Source organism: Cryptotermes secundus, unplaced genomic scaffold (assembly GCF_002891405.2).
Source record: "Cryptotermes secundus unplaced genomic scaffold, Csec_1.0 scaffold635, whole genome shotgun sequence".
In the NCBI taxonomy this organism is placed as follows: Eukaryota; Metazoa; Arthropoda; class Insecta; order Blattodea; family Kalotermitidae; genus Cryptotermes; species Cryptotermes secundus.
The window spans coordinates 678,025-697,097 of NW_019733328.1; the positions used below are offsets into that span (position 1 = coordinate 678,025).

The 19,073-nt window shown below is 39.7% G+C and overlaps 1 protein-coding gene across 1 annotated transcript in view; it reads left to right on the forward strand.

Annotated features, from left to right (window-relative positions):
• Positions 1–17,986, forward strand: part of LOC111868028 (constitutive coactivator of peroxisome proliferator-activated receptor gamma) — a 26,928-nt gene extending 8,942 nt beyond the window's left edge. Inside the window, exons 5-6 of the mRNA XM_023858371.1 lie at positions 7,003–7,320; positions 17,871–17,986. Coding sequence (XP_023714139.1) covers positions 7,003–7,320; positions 17,871–17,986 — 434 coding nt within the window. The remainder of the gene's footprint in view (positions 1–7,002; positions 7,321–17,870) is intronic.
• The last annotated feature ends 1,087 nt before the right edge of the window (positions 17,987–19,073 follow it).

Below are 19,073 nucleotides of genomic sequence, written 5' to 3' on the forward strand. Positions count from 1 at the left end.
CATATTATAAGGTAAGGTTATAAAACCACCATTTAAGATCATTTTAGTGAAAGTTTCATCCTTCAAGGCGTACCATTCACTGCTGAAATACTAAACAACCTGCTTCCATGGCCGAGATACAGGGCGCCCATATTATAAGGTAAGGTTATAAAACCACCATTTAAGATCATTTTAGTGAAAGTTTCATGTTCCTATCTCATAGAATTTAAGAACAATGATGAATAAATAATTTTCGAGCAAAATTTAAATGGCCGGCTGAATATATTACCGCAGGAGCCGCGGCCGCGGAATTTAAATGACCACGTCAAAGGGTTAATGCTGTGTTGAAATGGCACAGAGTCCCTGATTTTGTAGTGTTATTTTATTTGCTGATTTTCTTTGGTGTATGAGATGTGTCAGAAATTTCCCTGACTAGGTCAAAAAAAGATGCTGGCTTAATTTAATTTTGGCTGCTATCCCCTTCAAAATAGTCTCTTTTGGAATGTATGCAGTGATCCCATCATTTTTTTTCATGGTTCAAAAGCACGATGGAAGTAATTTTCCTTAATGCTGTCGAGTACCGCTTGTGATTCCCTTTTGTGTCAGAAACTGTTTCAAAATATCATCCCTTCAGTTTCATTTTCAATTTGGGAAAAAAAGCGAAATAACAGGGTGCTACGTCTGGCGAGTAGGGAGGATGGGGAACAATAATATTGTTGTTAGTCACAAACTCTTTGGTTTTCAAGGACATATGGGCAGGCATGTTGTGACAAAGAAGCCAGTTGTGGTTGCACCAAAGTTCCAGTCTTTTTCATTGCACATTTTCTCCCAAACATCTCAAAACGTCACAGTAAAAGTCAGAGTTGACCATAGTGTCAGGAGGAACAAATTCATGGTGAGCAATCAATCACCTTCATATGGGAAAGAAAATGAGCATCCTCTTTGTTGAACTCCAGATCTGATGCACCTTTTTCGCTCTTGGTGATTGTGGGCTCTTCTACTGTGAAAATTGTTGCTTTGTTTCTGGGTCATAACCGTAAATCCAACTCTTGTCACCCATTATGATCCTAGAGATAAAAGTTGAGTCCTCATTAGCTTTCTCTCATAGCTCGAGACACATATTTACGGCATCTACACCCCACTGCTTTTGATCAATTGTCAAGAGTTGGGGAACAAACTTCACAGCAGTGTGGTGCATGTTCAAATTTTCCATTAAGATCTCTTGGCAAATTCCGTAACTGATACCAATGGTGTCTGCAAGCTCACAGATTGTTCAGCGATGGTCTTCATGGATGAGTTCTCAAACTTTTTCAACATTTTCTGTCTCTTTGCTGGTGCTTGGTCACCCTGAACGTTCATCATAATTTGTTCTTTAAAATCATAGAAGTCCTCTGGTTATGATGGGATTTCATCTAAAATATTAAAACTTTGTAGCGTCTTTATAAGTGCGCCCCTTTCCTACATCTGTAATATCTCTAATATGTGCATTTCCTGAACGCTTGAAGTTTGCTGTAATAAGAAAGGAGATAAGGTTGATATTACGAACTATAGACCTATTTCTATGATGACCGTATTTAGTAAAGTTATGGAAAAAGTTATGCATTGTAGATTGAATCAGCATCTACAAGTCAATAATATTCTGGTGCAGGAGCAATTTGGCTTTAGGAAAAAAAATCTAAACAGACCATGCTGCTTTTTCTTTTACGACTAGCATACTTCAGGCCTGGAATGACAAACTGCAAACTGCAGGAATTTTTTGTGACCTTGTAACACCGCTCTTTTCCAACCAGCCTTTGTTTTTATCAGCTCAGTCGGAATGGTGCTATCCCTGCTACACATGTTTCTACCTTAGGACAGTGTATGATGGCCACTGCAAGTTGTCCTCACAGATCAATCTAAGGAAGATCAGTATAGGTACGGGAAACTAGCTGGGTCGGTTTGCATGAGTCTCAGGGTAGCGATGCTGAAGAAAGCGGTATTCTGGGAGTTGATCCAATTGATGTTTATTCACCTTTTGTTCTCCAAACCACTGTTAATTTTATGTATCCTTATGCTTTAAGTTATAGCGTTACACGATCTGCAAGCTAGGTCTCGGAGCATGCAAGGGTCACGTCTGTTCACTTCGGAATATGGTGAAAGTCTCCCTTGTGGAATGGCTTGCACACCTCACGCTGGGAATTCGAAAGAATTCGAATTCTCTATGGTGTGGACATATACATGTCATCCCATCTTCCATAAGGAAGCTTGAACAAGGCAACTCAATCATACTGGCCCTCATTCGCAGTCAACTGTAACAAGTTCTGACCTGTCCTTCTCATTGACCTTCCTTTTAGGCACGTCCGGTTCCCTGTAACCGAGCTAAATTTATGACTGCTCGTAAATGTCAGAACTCCGGACTCCTTGGTCCTGCCAGAATCTAGAAATTTCAACATAAACACCGTATTGCACGTCCCAGACAATGAAATACGATATTAAAGATCACAATACATTTCCAGTAATATTGAAACATAAGACTTTTGGAATTAAAATTACCGAGAATTAATTAGAAATAAATTTCATGGTCATCTATAATCGTCCAAATAAATAAGGGCTCAGAATGATCAGCGTCACTTGCTAAGGCTCTTGACTGTGTTAAATATGAGATATTGACATCTAGACTAGAGTATTATGGTGTCTGGGGTTGTATATTAAACTGGTTCAGATCATATCTATTGGATAGAAAATAGTGTTCATTAAAGCTAATAATGGTCAGGACTATTTTTCATCTTGGGAAAGAGTTAAGCAGGGGATTCCTCAGGGGTTGGTTTTGCGACCACTTCTGTTTATTATTTACATTAATGATTTGCCTCCATATATTAATAAACTGGCTAAAGTTTTTCTTTTTCCTGATGATACCAGTATTTTGGTTACCTGTAATAATCATGCTGAGCTTAAGCATAAAGTCATGGGTACACTGTCTCTTATTGAAAATTGGTTCACAGCTAATAAGTTGGCCTTAAATATCACTAAAACTAATATTATTAGATTTGCTCTAAAACAGTCTTATAACTTTCTGGCAGTTGCTAGCAGGAATTTGTTTATGAATGAAGTTCCTGTGATAAATTTTTGGGTCTGCAAATTGATAAGAATTTGGATTGGAAGAGTCATGTAGAGTATATTCTCTCTAAACTTAGTTCAGCTATTTTTGTAATACGAGTTTATCTTATTTTATGAGTAAAAAAATTTTTACGAATGGTGTATTTTTCTCATTTCCACTCTGTTCTTAAGTATGGAATAATTTTCTGGGGCAACTCAACGAATAACGTTAGAGTTTTTAAATTACAAATAAAAGTAATAAGGATTATATTTGGAGTGGGACCTAGAGACTTATTGTAGGGATCTTTTTAAGAAATTGAATATACTGTCATTGTCATGTGAATACATTTTCTCGTTGATGATGTTTGTGATTGATAATTAAACTAAATTTTGTTCAGGTTTAGATGTTCATGGTTTGAATACAAGAAATCGAAAGCAATTATATTTGCCAAACTCAAATCTTTCTGCTTTTCAGAAAGGTACTATGTTTACCACTATTAAACTATTCAACAGATTGCCCATAACCATTCAAATCCTTAAAGAGGATAGAATAGCTTTCAAAATAAGCTGTCTTTCATTCATTCATTCATTCATGAGTAATCTGTCAGACGACAGGTCCACAGCCTCTTCCAAAACAGTTCCTCCACTTAATGCGATCTTCTGTTTTTGGGAAGAGACTATCCAGGAAAAGTGATAATGTGGTAGTTTTTCCATTTGCTTTCCACATCGCAGTACAACAGCCGTTCAAACCACTCTGGTCACGCCTGTTGCTATACGAAATTGAACCATGTCGAGCATCATTTGCTCTGTGCTTCAAGTCGCTGCTGATGACGCTGCTTCCGGCATCAGTTTTTGGTGTCTCTCTTCGTCTGATGCCTACCCTTTGACCTGTCCAGCAAGGGAGGCCCTGCCAGTAGCTACGCTACCGCTGGTATAGCTCTCAGGGTCCTTGGCATACTCAAACCCCCTCACCACGATAAGGTGGAGACACCAACGAGGGGGAAGCTGTCTTTATATCTTATGAATAATTCCTTTTATACAGTTTCTGAATATGTGGAGCATAACATAAACAATTAGTTCTAATTATTCTGTTATCTGTGTGTTTGTTTAAATTTTTTGTATTTGTTCTTTTGATATGACGACCTTCATGCCCGTTTGTTTTGAACTTATGAAATGTATGTATATATGTAACCAACCTTCAAACGTGAATGCCATTCAGAAACCACTGTCTGGCTTGAAGAATGTTCTCCAAAAGCCTCATGAAGCATTTCAAGGGTTTTGGTAGTGGATTTACTGAGCTTAACGCAAAACTAGGTGCAGACACATTTCACAATTTTACCATCCATCACAGACTAAACGAAACATGAAATTGAAAAAGCACTTATGTAAAAACGATGTGTGTTCGCAGTGTGGTGTCACATGGCAGATTGATTGATGTGTTAGGGTTGTGGAAGTGTGACCTTGGCCTTCCCCCTCATCTTCTTTCACCTAGGCAGTTACAACAGTAACAGTCCGGGAACTTCCCGATAGCACTTAGTATAATTAGGTTAATAATGAAAGCAGGAAATAGGGAAACTTGTCGGCCTCTGTTTAAAATATTAAATACTCTTCCATTTTATTCACAGTATATATTTTCAATATCGGTCTTCATAGTTAAAAACATGGACAAGTATTTAACAGATTCAGATATTCATAACATTTATACTAAACAAAGATTTGAATTACATTATACAACTTATAAATCAACCAGGGCTCAAAAGTGAGTATCTTACACTGGGATTAGAATATTTAATAAATTACCACATGGTATAAAAAATTTATCACAAGACTTAAATAAATTCAAATATTCCCTTAAAAATGTTTGCAGGTGGGCTCTTTCTATTCTTAAGATGAGTCTTATAAATGGAAAGCAAGGGATGATTGTATTAATTACAGATAAATAAAACAACATTAGTCATTTTTAAAAAACTTTTATTGTATGATACCTATAATTCTCTAGATGTGCTTTTTCTCTATTATAGACGATGTTAATACGTATTTTATTATGATAATACGTTGCAATGCAAGTATTATATGCATGTTGTATTTAGCCCTTTTGTGCGGTCATTTAAATTCCGCTGCCGTGTCTCTCCGGCGGTAATATATTCAGCCGTCCATTTAAATTTTGCTCGAAAATGATTTATTCATCATTGTTCTTAAATTATATGAGATAGGGACATGAAACTTTCACTAAGATGATCTTAAAAGGTGGTTTTATAACCTTGCCTTATAATATGAGCGCCCGGTATCTCGGCAATGGAAGCAGTTGGTTTAGAATTTGAGCAGTGTATCGTACGCCTTGAAGCATGAAACTTTCACTAAAATGATCTTAAAAGATTGTTTTATAACTTTGCCTTATAATATGAGCGCCCGGTATCTCGGTGGTGGTTCAGAATTTGAGCGGAGTGTTGCACGCATTGAAGCATTCTACTATACACAGCGCTGTCTCACATTCACCACACCAGTACTGCGTATCTCTCATTTGGCTCTTTTTTCCGTAAACAAAACATCTTCTGTGCGGCCTTGCCTTCTTCCCCGTGGGGGGAATATAAGAAGAAATGTCTCTCCGTGAGTCGTATCGCTAGCCAGATTAGCTGCAGTAAATTCAACCTTTATGTTATCATAACAAGTGTTGGTGCTTCTGCGTTTCATTTTCCATCCATTTTGGCGGCATAAGACGTCATAGGGGTGACCACAGAATTCATGAAGTTATTCTAAGAACTGGCTGGTATGTAGTGAACGAAAGCAGAGCTTAGCTGGCTCAAAAAAATATTTATGGTCATCCCTCAAAACGACCACCAAGGTTAGTACGATAAAATGGAGTCAACTGGAGCGATAATACATGAAGGAATGAGTTCTTTTCCCTCCCCCACACACACCCGTATCGTCACAGGGGGTGACCACAGTGTTCTGCCTTAATTTGTGGCGTTTTTCTAAGAACTGGCTGCCATGTACTGTGCGAAATCAATCGATCTTGCAAGAATAAAATTTGGACATCCCTCTACTAAGAATTCCAATTGAGAGTGTAAGTGTGGCCAGCTCAGGGCAATATGATATTATAAACACAGCACATATCAGGTCTCTGCTGTTTGTAACTTCATAGGAAAGAAAACACGCCATTCGTAACAGTTTGAATGAGGAAACTTCTACCAGAAGCAACAGGAATTTGCTGCAAGACAGGCATATGTAACGATGACTTAGCACTCCTAAACTCGTGCCACATTAAATATAGTTCTCCTGACAACAGGCCAGCGAAAAACCATCAAAACCATCAATTATTATGGGCGTTATAACATAGGTGTGCAGCTGGACGAAACATTGACGTCGAACCCCCGCAGACGATTTAAATACCTTGATGAAACATACACGTCAAACCACGCTGAACGGTTAATTATAACATTGTCCTTTTGGGTTTGAGTTGTATTTCAGTGTGACACCGTGGAGCATAGTGTTGACGATGACAGTAAACTTACTTGTATCAGTGGTTATTGCAACAGTGGTTATATATAAGTTATAATATTTTTATGACGTCCTATGGATTGATTTTATAGTAACTTGGGCTTTGATGTGTTCTATATCTGGAGGTGCCATCGTCAAATGTAGATCTGATGAACAAAAATAAATTGAATTGAATTGAGTTGAATATATTCATGAATAAAATTCATTCCTTGGTCAAAGCTAGACTACAGAAGAGTATAAGGCTGCCATCTATTGATGAAATTACAAAATACTGGTCTGATCTAAGCATGAACTTCGAAGCTTCTTGGGAACAAGGTGCAGCTGTTTGGATGTAGTGGCAGGCCACTTCCTGGAGACAGTGTTAGTCAACGGTGAGTTGATTAAATCTTGGATGATTTACTTGAAAATTATAGATGTGATAAATGCAATCTTTGTCTGGTACATTAACAGCTGGAGAGCCTAAAGACCACTGGAACAAGCTGATGTCTTTGGCAAGAAGACGACATGTTCACTGTGAAAATCCACCTGAAGTATGGTCTGTGATGAGTGGGCTACTCTATGAATGTAGTACAGCGATTGAAGACTTCAGGGAAAGTGATCTGCCTCCAGCAGCTTTAGCCCTTCGTCCATTAAGACAGCGTATTTATGGACTTCTTCTTCATGAGAAACCTAGAAGAAGCCGTGAACCAATTGTTATAAGAGAATGGTGCATGCATGGGGAGGACAGCCTTGTACAGCCAGCATTGGTGCAACCAGTCGACATTCAAGGTAGGGAATGTCAACAGTTAATACTCTATATAGTATTATAACAGGAACCAATGACCCATAACTAGAAAACAAACCTAAGAAAACAACAAGATAAGTAAATGCAAGTATGTCCAAAACTTAGCTAATGAGCATGAACTATTCCACGAAAATGGTCCAGCCTGTACCACATAAAATAATATTAATTATATTGTTCCTAGTTTTTTGAACGTTAGGGTTGTAATGGATCATACTGCTAAATTATGGAGTAGAATTCTGTTCCGAGAGTGCCATCTAATGCAACGTGATTTAATCAATAACTTATTTCATCCAACAGATTTTAGCCTTCAAGCCATCTTCAAGGGTGTCCAATTAAATTATTTCACAGTTACATTACCAGTCTTATAGAAAATAAATTTAAATCCATAATCTTATGTCTGTATATGAAACATTAAAAATATAGTGGAGTTGATATCAGAGCAGTTGATTTTCATTACAATTTGAATATTCTAGTTGTGATGTATGAGGGTAAGTCAGAAATTATCCACACTTTCTCCATAACACATCTTTAGGTTTGTCACACTGCCTCCTATGCATGCATTGTTAGAGTTGGTACTACTGTGGTCACGTGATCGAAGTTTTACCTTGATCACATCATTTTCCTTGATGCTGTGGCAGTGTAAACATGGCCGCTCTGCTAGCAGTGTGCACCAATGATTAACAAAGAATAGTGATCCAATTTCTCTGATTGGAAGGTGTGTCAGGGGCTGAAATTCATATGTGGGTTCATCACTATGAGCCAGAATCCAAAAGCCAGAGTATGGCATGGAAACACCCGGGATCGCAAATGAAGATGAAATTCAAGACTCAATCTTTCATGGGAAAGGTAATGCTAACCGTTTTTTGGCACTCAAAAAGGCGTATACTAGAAGACTACCTGGAAAAAGGGTGTATGATCAACAGTGCAAGATACAGTGATTTGCTGGCCAACAATCTCAAGCCAGCAATTCGCACCAAACGCCGAGGCCTATTGTCGAAGAAAGTGTTGTTGTTGCATGACAATGAACACTCACACAAGGACGGCCAGACCGTTGAAACCATTAACCATTTGTGTTTCATGGCGCTGGAACGCCCTGCCTACAGCCCAGATCTCGCCCTTTCCGACTATTATCTCTTTGAACCGCTCAAAGATGTTTTACGAGGTTTTTGATTTTCTATGGACAAAGAAGTGAGGGAAGTGGTGCATAAATGGTTACGCAACCAACTGAAAACCTTCTTCATGGAGGGAATACGCAAGCTTTTCGATCGCTGGACCAAGTGCATCAAAAAGGGAGGAGACTGTATAGAAAAATGAAGTACTTGTTCAGCCCCTACTTTTCTATATATGGATTGGAAAAACAAGAGTGCGGATAATTTTTGACTTCCGTACGTATTATGATTTATCTGTGGTGTCATGTCCTTCATATTACTGTATGTATGTAGGCGAGTCAAATGAAAACCTTAAATATTTTTTTGAGTATTATTTATTGTGCACAAGTGGTACAAAGCTGTATCACTTTTCAACATAATCTGCCCCACGCTCAATGCAAGTCCTCCAGCGCTTACAAAGTGCATGAATTCTTTTAGAAAAACATTCTTTTGGTAGTCTGCACAACCACTCATGCACCGCATGGCGTACCTCTTCTTCAGAACAGAATGTCTTTCCTCCCATTGCTTCTTTGAGTGGTCCAACCATATTGGGACAAGGTCTGGTGAGTATGCTGGATGTGGAAGACACTCAAAATGCAGGTCATTGATTGTCGCAACTGTTGTATGGGCATTATGGGGCCTTGAATTATCATGTTACAAAAGGATACCTGTGGACAGCAATCCACATCGCTTTGATTTGATTGCAGACCAAAGATGATTTTTTAGGAGATCTGAGCATGATGCACTGGTGACAATGGTCCCTCTAGGCATGTAGTGCTCCAAGATGACGCCTTTTTCGTCCCAAAAGAGAGTCAGCATAACCTTCCCTGCTGATGGTTGTGTTTGAAACTTCTTCGGTTTTGGAGATGAGGAATGGTGCCATTCCTTGCTTTCTCTCTTCATTTCCGGTTGGTGGAAGTGAACCCAGGTTTCGTCCCCAGTAATGATTCTTGCAAGGAAGTCATCACCTCGTTCAAAGCGCCGCAGAAGTTCTTCACAAGCATCAATACGTCGGTCTTTCAATTCAGGAGTCAGTTGCTGTGGCACCCATCTTGCAGACACTTTGTGAAACTGGAGCACATCATGCACAATGTGGTGTGCTGAACCATGACTAATGTTTAAACTTGCTGCAATTTCATTCAGTGTCACTTGGCGGTTTTCCCTCACTATGGCTTCAACTGCTGCAGTGTTCTCTGGAGTCACAACTCGATGTGGCTGACCCGGACGAGGAGCATCTTCCACTGAAGTCACACCATTTGCAAACTTCCTACTCCATTCGTACACTTGCTGCTGTGACAAACATGCATCACCATACTGAAACTTCATTCTTCGATAAATTTCAATAGGTTTCACAGCTTCACTACACAAAAACCGAATAACAGAACGCTGTACTTCCCTGGTGCAAGTCTCAAGTGGGGCAGCCATCTTATACTGGTGCTGCGACGGTGTTTGTGCATCTGCACTATGATGCAACCTACAGGCCATTCTGCATGCTGTTTGTAGCATGCTTACCAACTTACAGGATAATGGTGCAAAATTTCGATTTTTTATTACAAATTTAATGTTTTCATTTGACTTACCCTCGTAAATCTAGAATATTCATTGCCTGTACAGTAGACTTGCCAAATGCTGAATATATGCAGTATTGGCCCTTATTTCATTCCTTTGTCTATTAGCTGTGGGAAGGTGTATCAGGGCACATAATTCCCCAGTTTTCCTTTAAAAAGCTGAACTGTCTCTGAACTATATGACTTCACAACCCAGAGCCTACTCTTCATGAAATATTCAGCTTGATTTAACAGAACAATATCAGTTAAATTTTTAAAACACTTTTATTTTAATATGAATACACTTTTCTTACATACGGACTCTTTGTCAGCTACAGAGAATACTAAAAAGGAACTTTTCTGTCAGTTGTATAGTAGGCATCTGAAACAGAATTGTCATTTGCAGTTATTACTCCATAATTCCTCTAACTACAACAGTATGTGTGATTACATCGTGTCATGGTGGAGTCTGTGCTAGTCTGAATACCTCTGGAAGTCACAAAGATAATGTGCTAGACAGATAATTTCTTCATTAAATCTGTAATTTAGTGTGGAGACCATGGAAATTAATATTTCATTTACAGTGAAGTAATGTATCTTTCTGGTAAGTTACATGCTTCTTTCTCATGGCTACTAGCCAGTGACAGCCTACACTTGGATGGACACTGCCATTTTATCTGATATGAGATTAGAACAACTCAGGGTGTTACTTGTGTAGAGCAATTCTGGACTCATAATTGGGATTAACTGGTAGCACAAAGCTGTCACTGCAGAATAAAAGCAAAGTTATTATTCAGAGAGTTCAAGTCCTGATGAGGTCACTGGATTTTTTCAATTGACCTAACCCTTCATGCCGCACTGTGGCCCTGGTGTCGACTCAGCCTGCAACAGAAATGAGTACCAGGAATATTCTTGGAATGTTCTTGGGAGGAAAGAGTGGCCGTCATATAGAGCTGACAACCTCACCACCATCTATGAGCTGATTGTCTAGAAAATGTGGGAACCTCAACATCTCAAACCTATGGGCCTCCATGGCTTGTTACAGGGATACCTTTACTTTTTTATTATACAGAGGTTCTAGGACCATGATATTTGGATTGAACTAGCTCAGCACTGTGTCTAATGTTGGGTCTTTATATTGGCAGTCTTTTAAACCTTTGGTTTACATTGCCAGATAAGGAGGTTGTGAGAACCATTATGCTAAAAGTGTAAAACAAGATGTAGGTCAAGAGGAATTGGTAGTGTGGAGGAAATATTTAGCATCGTAGGTAGCCAACTGCATACTAATTTTTTGCCTCATTTGCTGAATGGAGAACGACTGGGTAATTTAAAATGAGGGAAAATTCAAGGATAAAGTTTCCATTCTGTCTAAGGACTGTGCTTTGAAGGAATATGTGGATGTGAAGTAAAGATCCACACATTATATGCCACAACACTATACTGAGGTGATTAATTTTTGTGCATCAGCCACTTGGTCCTTGTGGAGTAAGTCTGCAGTACTGATTTATAGGAGGCTTGAAGTTGAATAGTTTATTGTACTGAGACAGTTTAATATTAGTAATTAATTTTGATAAAAGTGTAATCATGAGAAAAATAATGTGATCTGAGCCTAAAGGTCCGTGATGATGGTGCTTAATTAAACTGACGCATGTACTGGAGAGTGTCGGTAAGAGAAAGAGATTCTCTCTATCCACCGGCCAACTGAGTGGGTTTCCTCACCTGTTGTTGGAAAACGAGCCAGCTTTTAAAATGTTGTTTCTTTGATCAAAATGGCATGACAGAGATATGTGTCAGAATACCAATGTTCTTAAATCTATTCAGAACTGAAACTGAGACTCAGTTTCGTAAGTAGAAGTTATATATATCACATCATGGCATATTCTCTCTACTTTCATCTGGTTTTACCACATATAATTGCAATTTGACTCCAATGTAAAAGTTCTGCTTTCTAACATACAGTTCTTCTACAGATATATAAATGCAACAACTCTCTTATAATTAAAAGTGTTATGTAACTGTGGTATGTGTTACCCACGCATGTTCCTTGTAAATGATAACAAGATAGAACAGGATAGGAAGGTCATAATTGTATTGTTCTTAGAAAAGAAACATTCTCAGTCCAATTTTTCTTAGTACAGCTACCTGATTCAGGCCATGGACATCTGCAATCACAGATCTTTTCTAAATTGCCTTCCTCCTTAAGATGGAGGTTTGTCCCTTGCAAGATATCTGTGTTCACAGAACACACAAAAGGTAAATGAACATCCATGACCTGGACACTGAAGCCTTCTGGTTCAATATTTCCAGCATTTTGGGGACTGCCTGTGCCTTCATTATTACGGACTATTGGAAATGCATTCCATAAGGTCAAGTTCTGTCATCTGAGTAGACATCATTACATTCAGCTGTTTTGAAAGCTACATGTTTTATATACAGTAGTCATATTGGTTAATGGTAACAGAATTGCTGAATATAATTAATGCCTGACAGTGACAGTTCTATATTTCTGTTTATTTCAGTGGAGTGTATATACAGGGTGTCCCAGGAGGAATGTGCCAAACTTCGGGAGGGTGTTCCTTATGTTAAAGTATGCCGATATAACCCAAAACACCTATGTCCAAAGTTGAACGGTTACGGAGATAATGGCCCGAGAAAAGTGTGGTCTTCTTGCAGGTCCACGCACTATACGTACCTGTCAGCTGAGACCCTTATCTGTTTGTCCTTGAGTGCCGCGAGTCACACTAGCGTAAGCTCATGCGCTGCCTACAGATTACGTTGCGGGGGGGTCGTGAATGGGTGGTAAATTAGTTGTGTGATGAGTTGCTGAAATGCCTTTTGTGTTTTCACACGTCGAGTATTGTGATATGCATTTTGTGTATGGATTTTGCGGTGGCAATGCACGTGCTGCTGTTGAAGAGTACCAAAGGCGTTTTCCCGATCGAAGGATTCCATCTCGAAGTGTATTTACGCGAATTCACCAGACATTGCGTGAGACTGGTTCTCTTCCGAGTGTTTCTGTGCAGTCGGAAAGGGAGGATGTACAAATGAGAAACACACGAGAGAACATTCTTCGCATGATTGATAGAAGTCCGCGTCTCTCCACTCGTAGAATGGCCTCTCGCATCGGCGTATCACGTATGCAGGTGTGGCGAACTTTACATGACGAAGACCTGTATCCTTACCATGATCAAAGGGTACAACATCTGGAACCAGGCGACCATGCTCAGCGTATGGATTTCTGCCACTGGATAAAAGCTCATCCCGAACTGTTAAGCGTCATTTTATTCAGTGATGAGGCGTCGTTTACCCGGGACGGTGTAAATAATTTACGAAATATTCATACGTGGTCCCATAATAATCCACATGAGATAATGGAAACGAAATTCCAAAAGAGATTTTCTGTGAATGTATGGTGTGGTGTGCTTGGGAACAGGTTGATCGGACCTTTTGTGTTTCACAACAATTTAACTGGAAACACGTATGGAGCCTTCCTAAGGAATGAGTTACCATGTTTGTTGGAAGACATCCCGTTAACGATAAGGAGGAAAATGTACTTCCAACATGATGGGGCTCCTCCACATTATACTCAGCACGTGAGACACTACTTAGATGAATCCTTCCCTAACCGCTGGATAGGTCGTGGTGGTCCCATTGCATGGCCACCGAGGTCGCCAGATCTTACGCCTCTAGATTATTACCTCTGGGGCCACATGAAGACCTTAGTCTACGAAACTAAGGTCGATTCCCGAGAAGCACTGCGGAATCGTATTTTTGCAGCGGCAGAGCACATACGTCACCATTCAGGCAACATTGCTTCTGCTACCCAATCCCTCATGATGCGTGCCGAAAACTGCATTGCAGCTGGCGGAGGACACTTTGAACAATTACTATAAAGCAGGTACTGTATTTTAATACTTATGTAGTTGGCTTATAGCAGAATATGCAGTCAGTCATGTTACACCAGCGCTTGCCATTCATGTGTCATGTGTAGTGATGAGGCGTCTTTTACCCTGGACGGTGTAAATAATTTACGAAATGTGCATACGTGGTCCCATAATAATCCACATGAGATAATGGAAACGAAATTCCAAAAGAGATTATCCGTGAATGTAGGTATAATAAGAGTTATGTGGTCGGCTCATAGCGCAGCCATATTACGTCATCGCACGCCAGTCATGTGTTATGTATACTGCTTGGAAACCTAAGGACAATTATGACATGGCGAGCGAGTATTTTGTACTTCAATTTTATGGCTTTCCGTCACTCACAAGTTGGTTTGATGTTACGTACATTATTAACATTACAGAATCCACATATTCCTGCCAGTTTTAATATCTATTTTGTAATCAACAAGTGTGTAACCCCGGTCAAAGTTTGACACTTCTCTGGCCATTATCTCCGTAACCGTTCAACTTTGGACATAGGTGTTTTGGGTTATATCGGCATACTTTAACATAAGGAACACCCTCCCGAAGTTTGGCACATTCCTCCTGGGACACTCTGTATATTATCAAGGAAAAATGTACTGAAGTAATCTATATATTTATTTATCTTATTTGGAAGGGACCCAGGACACATGAGTTGATATAGAAATTAGGGTATGGGCCGGACAGTCAAGGGATTAGTGTTCTGGCAGAGCCAAGAGATTTTTTTTTCTTCTACACAGCATCCAAATTGGTACTGGGGTTGTACCCAGCATTCTGTCTAGTGGGTACTGTGGGCTCTTCCTGGGTGTAAAGCAGCCAGAGTATGAGGTTCACAGCTTACCTCCATGTAGTAACATACATAGGCTGGGCCACACCATAGCTCAAGTGGTTAGTCACTGGCTTCCCACTGCGGTGGCCTGGGTTCGATCCCGGGTCTGGTCAAGTGGGATTTCTGGTGGACAAAGTGGCACTGGGACAGGTTTTCTCCAAGTACTTCAGTTTCCCCTGCCAATCTTCTTTCCACCAATTGCTCCACTATCACCCTCACCTATCAACTGGGGCTGGTACAATAGGCCAGAAGTGGCCGCAGTACAAGGGACTTAGTCCCACCCAACTAGCAATAAAAAAAACGTACATAGGTTGGATCAAAAGTAGTGGCAACACCTCTATAGTTCTGGAACGACTTTATTACCTGAGGTAAACACACTTACATTCCTTCAATATAATCGCCCCCCATGTGTACTACCTTCTGCAAAATTTGTGGAAGGCGTCATACACCATCACTGCGACCACTTCTGTTGATGTCCAGCATTGACCACCCTACAGCATGAATAATCTCCGCTCTTTTATTATAACATGTCCCTTGCAGTGGTTCTTTCATATTGGCAAAGAGATCACAATCACATAGACTCATATCGGGTGAGTATGGCGGATGTTTCAGTATCACCCATGGCCAGCGGCAAAGGAGATCCTTGACAGCGTCAGCAGTATGAGCCCTTGCATTGTCATGAAGGATAATGGGGTTCATTGCCAACAAGTGTCGTCGCTTTCCCCTGAGTGCTGGACGAAGATGATTATGCAGGAAATTGCAGCAGTAGGCAGCGTTTACTGTCTGTCATTGAGGTACAGTGTGGTGCAGTATCACTCCATCACTGTCATATGCCACAGTGAACATCGCCCTCACATTACTCTGTGTAGGGCGCACTTTCTTTGGATGAGGGGAGCCAGGATGCTTCCATTCATTTGATTGTCGCTTCAAGTGCAGTTCGTATGAGCGAGCCCAAGTTTCGTCCAGAGTGATGATCATTCGAAGGAAGTAGTCGCCTTCCCTCTGGTATCAGCCCAACAAGTCCTGTGCAGTTGCATAACGTTGCCATTGATACACCTCAGACATTTGTATGGGGTACCCAACGCGCTACAATTTTGCGGTATCCAGGAATATCATGCAGAATGTGGAGCACGGTTTTGTGACATACACCTATCTCAGCACCTAACTCCCACACAGCTCATTAACGAGTGACATCCAGCAAAGAAGCAAGAAGCTGAACTGTGTGGTTGTCAACATGGGGTCATCTTGAACGACAGCTGTCCTGAATGGCATCCCTTCCTTCATGGAACAATTTCACTCATTGTGTCACCGTGTGATATGGCAAAGCAGCATCACCACATGCTTCTCGCAGTCCCTGATAACAGTTTTGTGCACTATGACCTTGTGCAACTTAAATTTTTATACAGGAGCGCTGTTCTTGTTTTGTAAACATGTTGTTAGGGTGTAAGTTTTGAGGTTTTCACGGCGATGACTATGAAGAAAGTCGTCTTCTGGGTTTTGGCGCCGCGTATTATTCGTTTTGGCCGACGTTTCGGTGCCGATACGTTCCTCTGAAACGTCAGCCAAAACGAATAATACACAGCGCCAAAACCCAGAAGACGACTTTCTTCATGTTGTTAGGGTGTTTGAACTGGGTTCCTGCACTTCAAGATGATGCACAATGCAACTCAATTAACACAACCAGAGCCACTCACTGCTCTACTTCAACTGAACTTCTGCTATCAGCTACAGACGGCGCTAGTGCCACCTGATGCACATCTTTCATGTTACAGCAGTGTTGCCACTACTTTTTATTCAAACCTTGTACTTAAGAATGTGTGGACACGTACCTCCACCTCATCATGATACAGTGCTTTAATTGAGCACAGGAACAACAGTACCGTTTTCTTATTTGGATGTGAGTGCAGAAAAATAACTCCAAAGAAACACCAGTAGAATGGGCTGAACTTATATGAAGATAACATTGGAATTCTGTGTAAAGATGTCAGTTTAAATAATATTCAGAAGAGATTGTAGTGGTGCAGGGCATTTAATGTCATGGTAATATATTTAATATGGCAGCACATGTCAGCTATTTTCCAAGTCTGATGGAACTTGTGGATAACTCTTAATGGCACATATTACTGCTCACAAACATTATACACATTTAAAAAGGAACAATGTATTCTTGTTTAGACTGCTATACCATACTCATCCTTTGCATCATTTTGGTCAGTTAACCCTTTAGCTGCTCATGGCATAAATACAACCACATTCCCTTCTGAACTTCCAATAGAGACCTATTTAGAGCCCTTCTTTTTATTAAACCAGTCCATAATCTGTGGTGAATGCTTTCAAATGTTATAAATTTGTATCCATAACAGTGAAAGGGTTAAATAACCAGTACACATAGTAAAGAAAGACATGTGTGAGTTTAATATTTTGCTTGGATATCACTGTCCAGCAGACAGACCAACAACTTGTCAACGTCTGGTTATGTAATTCCATACCATGTTTGTCCACCCATATTCATTCATTCGTGCATTCAGTCTCAGATTCTGGTATTTTTCTCTTCTAATCTGATCATATATAACAACTTGAGAATATTTTTAACCCTGTGACAGCCAGTATTTTTTTTTCTTACCGATTCATTAGGACAGGAATGAATGTACTGCCTGGTTCTTATATTTCTAGCTCTGTAAATTATACTAGATATGTGGTGACATCATGTAAGTAACAGAGAAGGCGAGATATGATTCTGCATTGACAATACAATTCATTCTGAAAAAATAACTTATCTCCCTGCATATCTGTTCTTAAATTGGCTGTGACAGTTCTGAATATGCAGCATCATTAAATAAATAAATTATAAGAAATATATTTATAACTGTTGAACTAAATAAGTACATTAATTCCTTACTCCATGTGACATGCTTCAGATGTTTTCACAGTGAACAGTACATTACCCCCACTTTCACATCACTGTTCCCCAAACCTTAAGTCCCCCTTGCTTTCCCCATCATGTATAGCTGGAGAAAGAATAATCAGACTATATAAATTCTTCAGAATATTTGTGAAAAATGGCAGAATATGTACAATTTGTAGATGATTATAGTCATCGCCTGTCATCAGATGGGACAGTTTCAGAAAGTATCCATGATGAGAAGAATGGAAAGAAAATTGATACCAGTCTTATCAGCAGTCCCTTTCATGCCTCTTGACATACGTGAACTTACTGATGGATGCTAAATTTGGAAATTGAGAAATATTAGAAAAGATTAAAGTAACCATGTTGTTATGTTTATTTTGACACATGGAGCATGAGCAGAGACCTGGAGTTATGCTGACAGATGTAAGTAGATTCAAGCAAACTGGAGTGAAGATACTATGGAATATTAAGAAATGAACAAGAAAGGAAAATACGAAACCAGGACGTTAAACAAAATCTGAAGGGTAGGAATAAGGAAAAAAAAGTAATGGTAAAGTTGTCCATGCACTTAATTAATCAAGCACCAAGCCATGTAAAAGCACTGGGGAGTGGAAGAAAAGTTTCACACTTTTTGAACTGAGCACTAGATGGAGGTGAGCTGTGAGCTTTATGCCCTGACTGCTTTATCCCCAGGGAAAGAACTCCAGGTACTCACTGGATATGAGGCTGGGTGGGCCCAGACCCCATCTGGATGCTGTTGAGAAGAGAAAAATTTCTTTCCCCTGTCAGAAATGAAACCAAGGCTGGCCACCCCTTAGTCCATCGCTATACCAACTAAACTATCCTGCCTCCAAAGGGTAGGAATGTTACAACAAATTGGTGAAATTAACACATTCACGTTCTTCTATCTGAATTTGAACAGAACCATATAGGAGGCCAAGACCCACATAGGGTTGTAGCACCAACAGAGAAAAGAAATCTCATATAGTAGATCTAGATTATCTTGAGAATACAGTCATGAACCTTCGGGTTCCATAATTTCGTTTTTTAGTTGGTTATTAATTCTGTCAGTATTTAGTCTATGTAATGTTAACCAACTAAAAAACGAAATTATGGAACCCGAAGGTTCATGACTGTATTCTCAAGATAATCTAGATCTACTATATGAGATTTCTATGTCTATGTCTATAGTCTATTTAGTCTATGTAATGTCAACATTACATAGACTAAATACTGACAGAATTGTTAACCAACTCAAAAACTAAATTACACGAAATAAGAAAACAGAAGGCTAATTGGATTGGTCATGTTTTACGCGGTAACTGCCTTCTAAAAGAAGTTATTGAAGGAAAGGTAGAGGGGCGGATAGAAGTGACAAG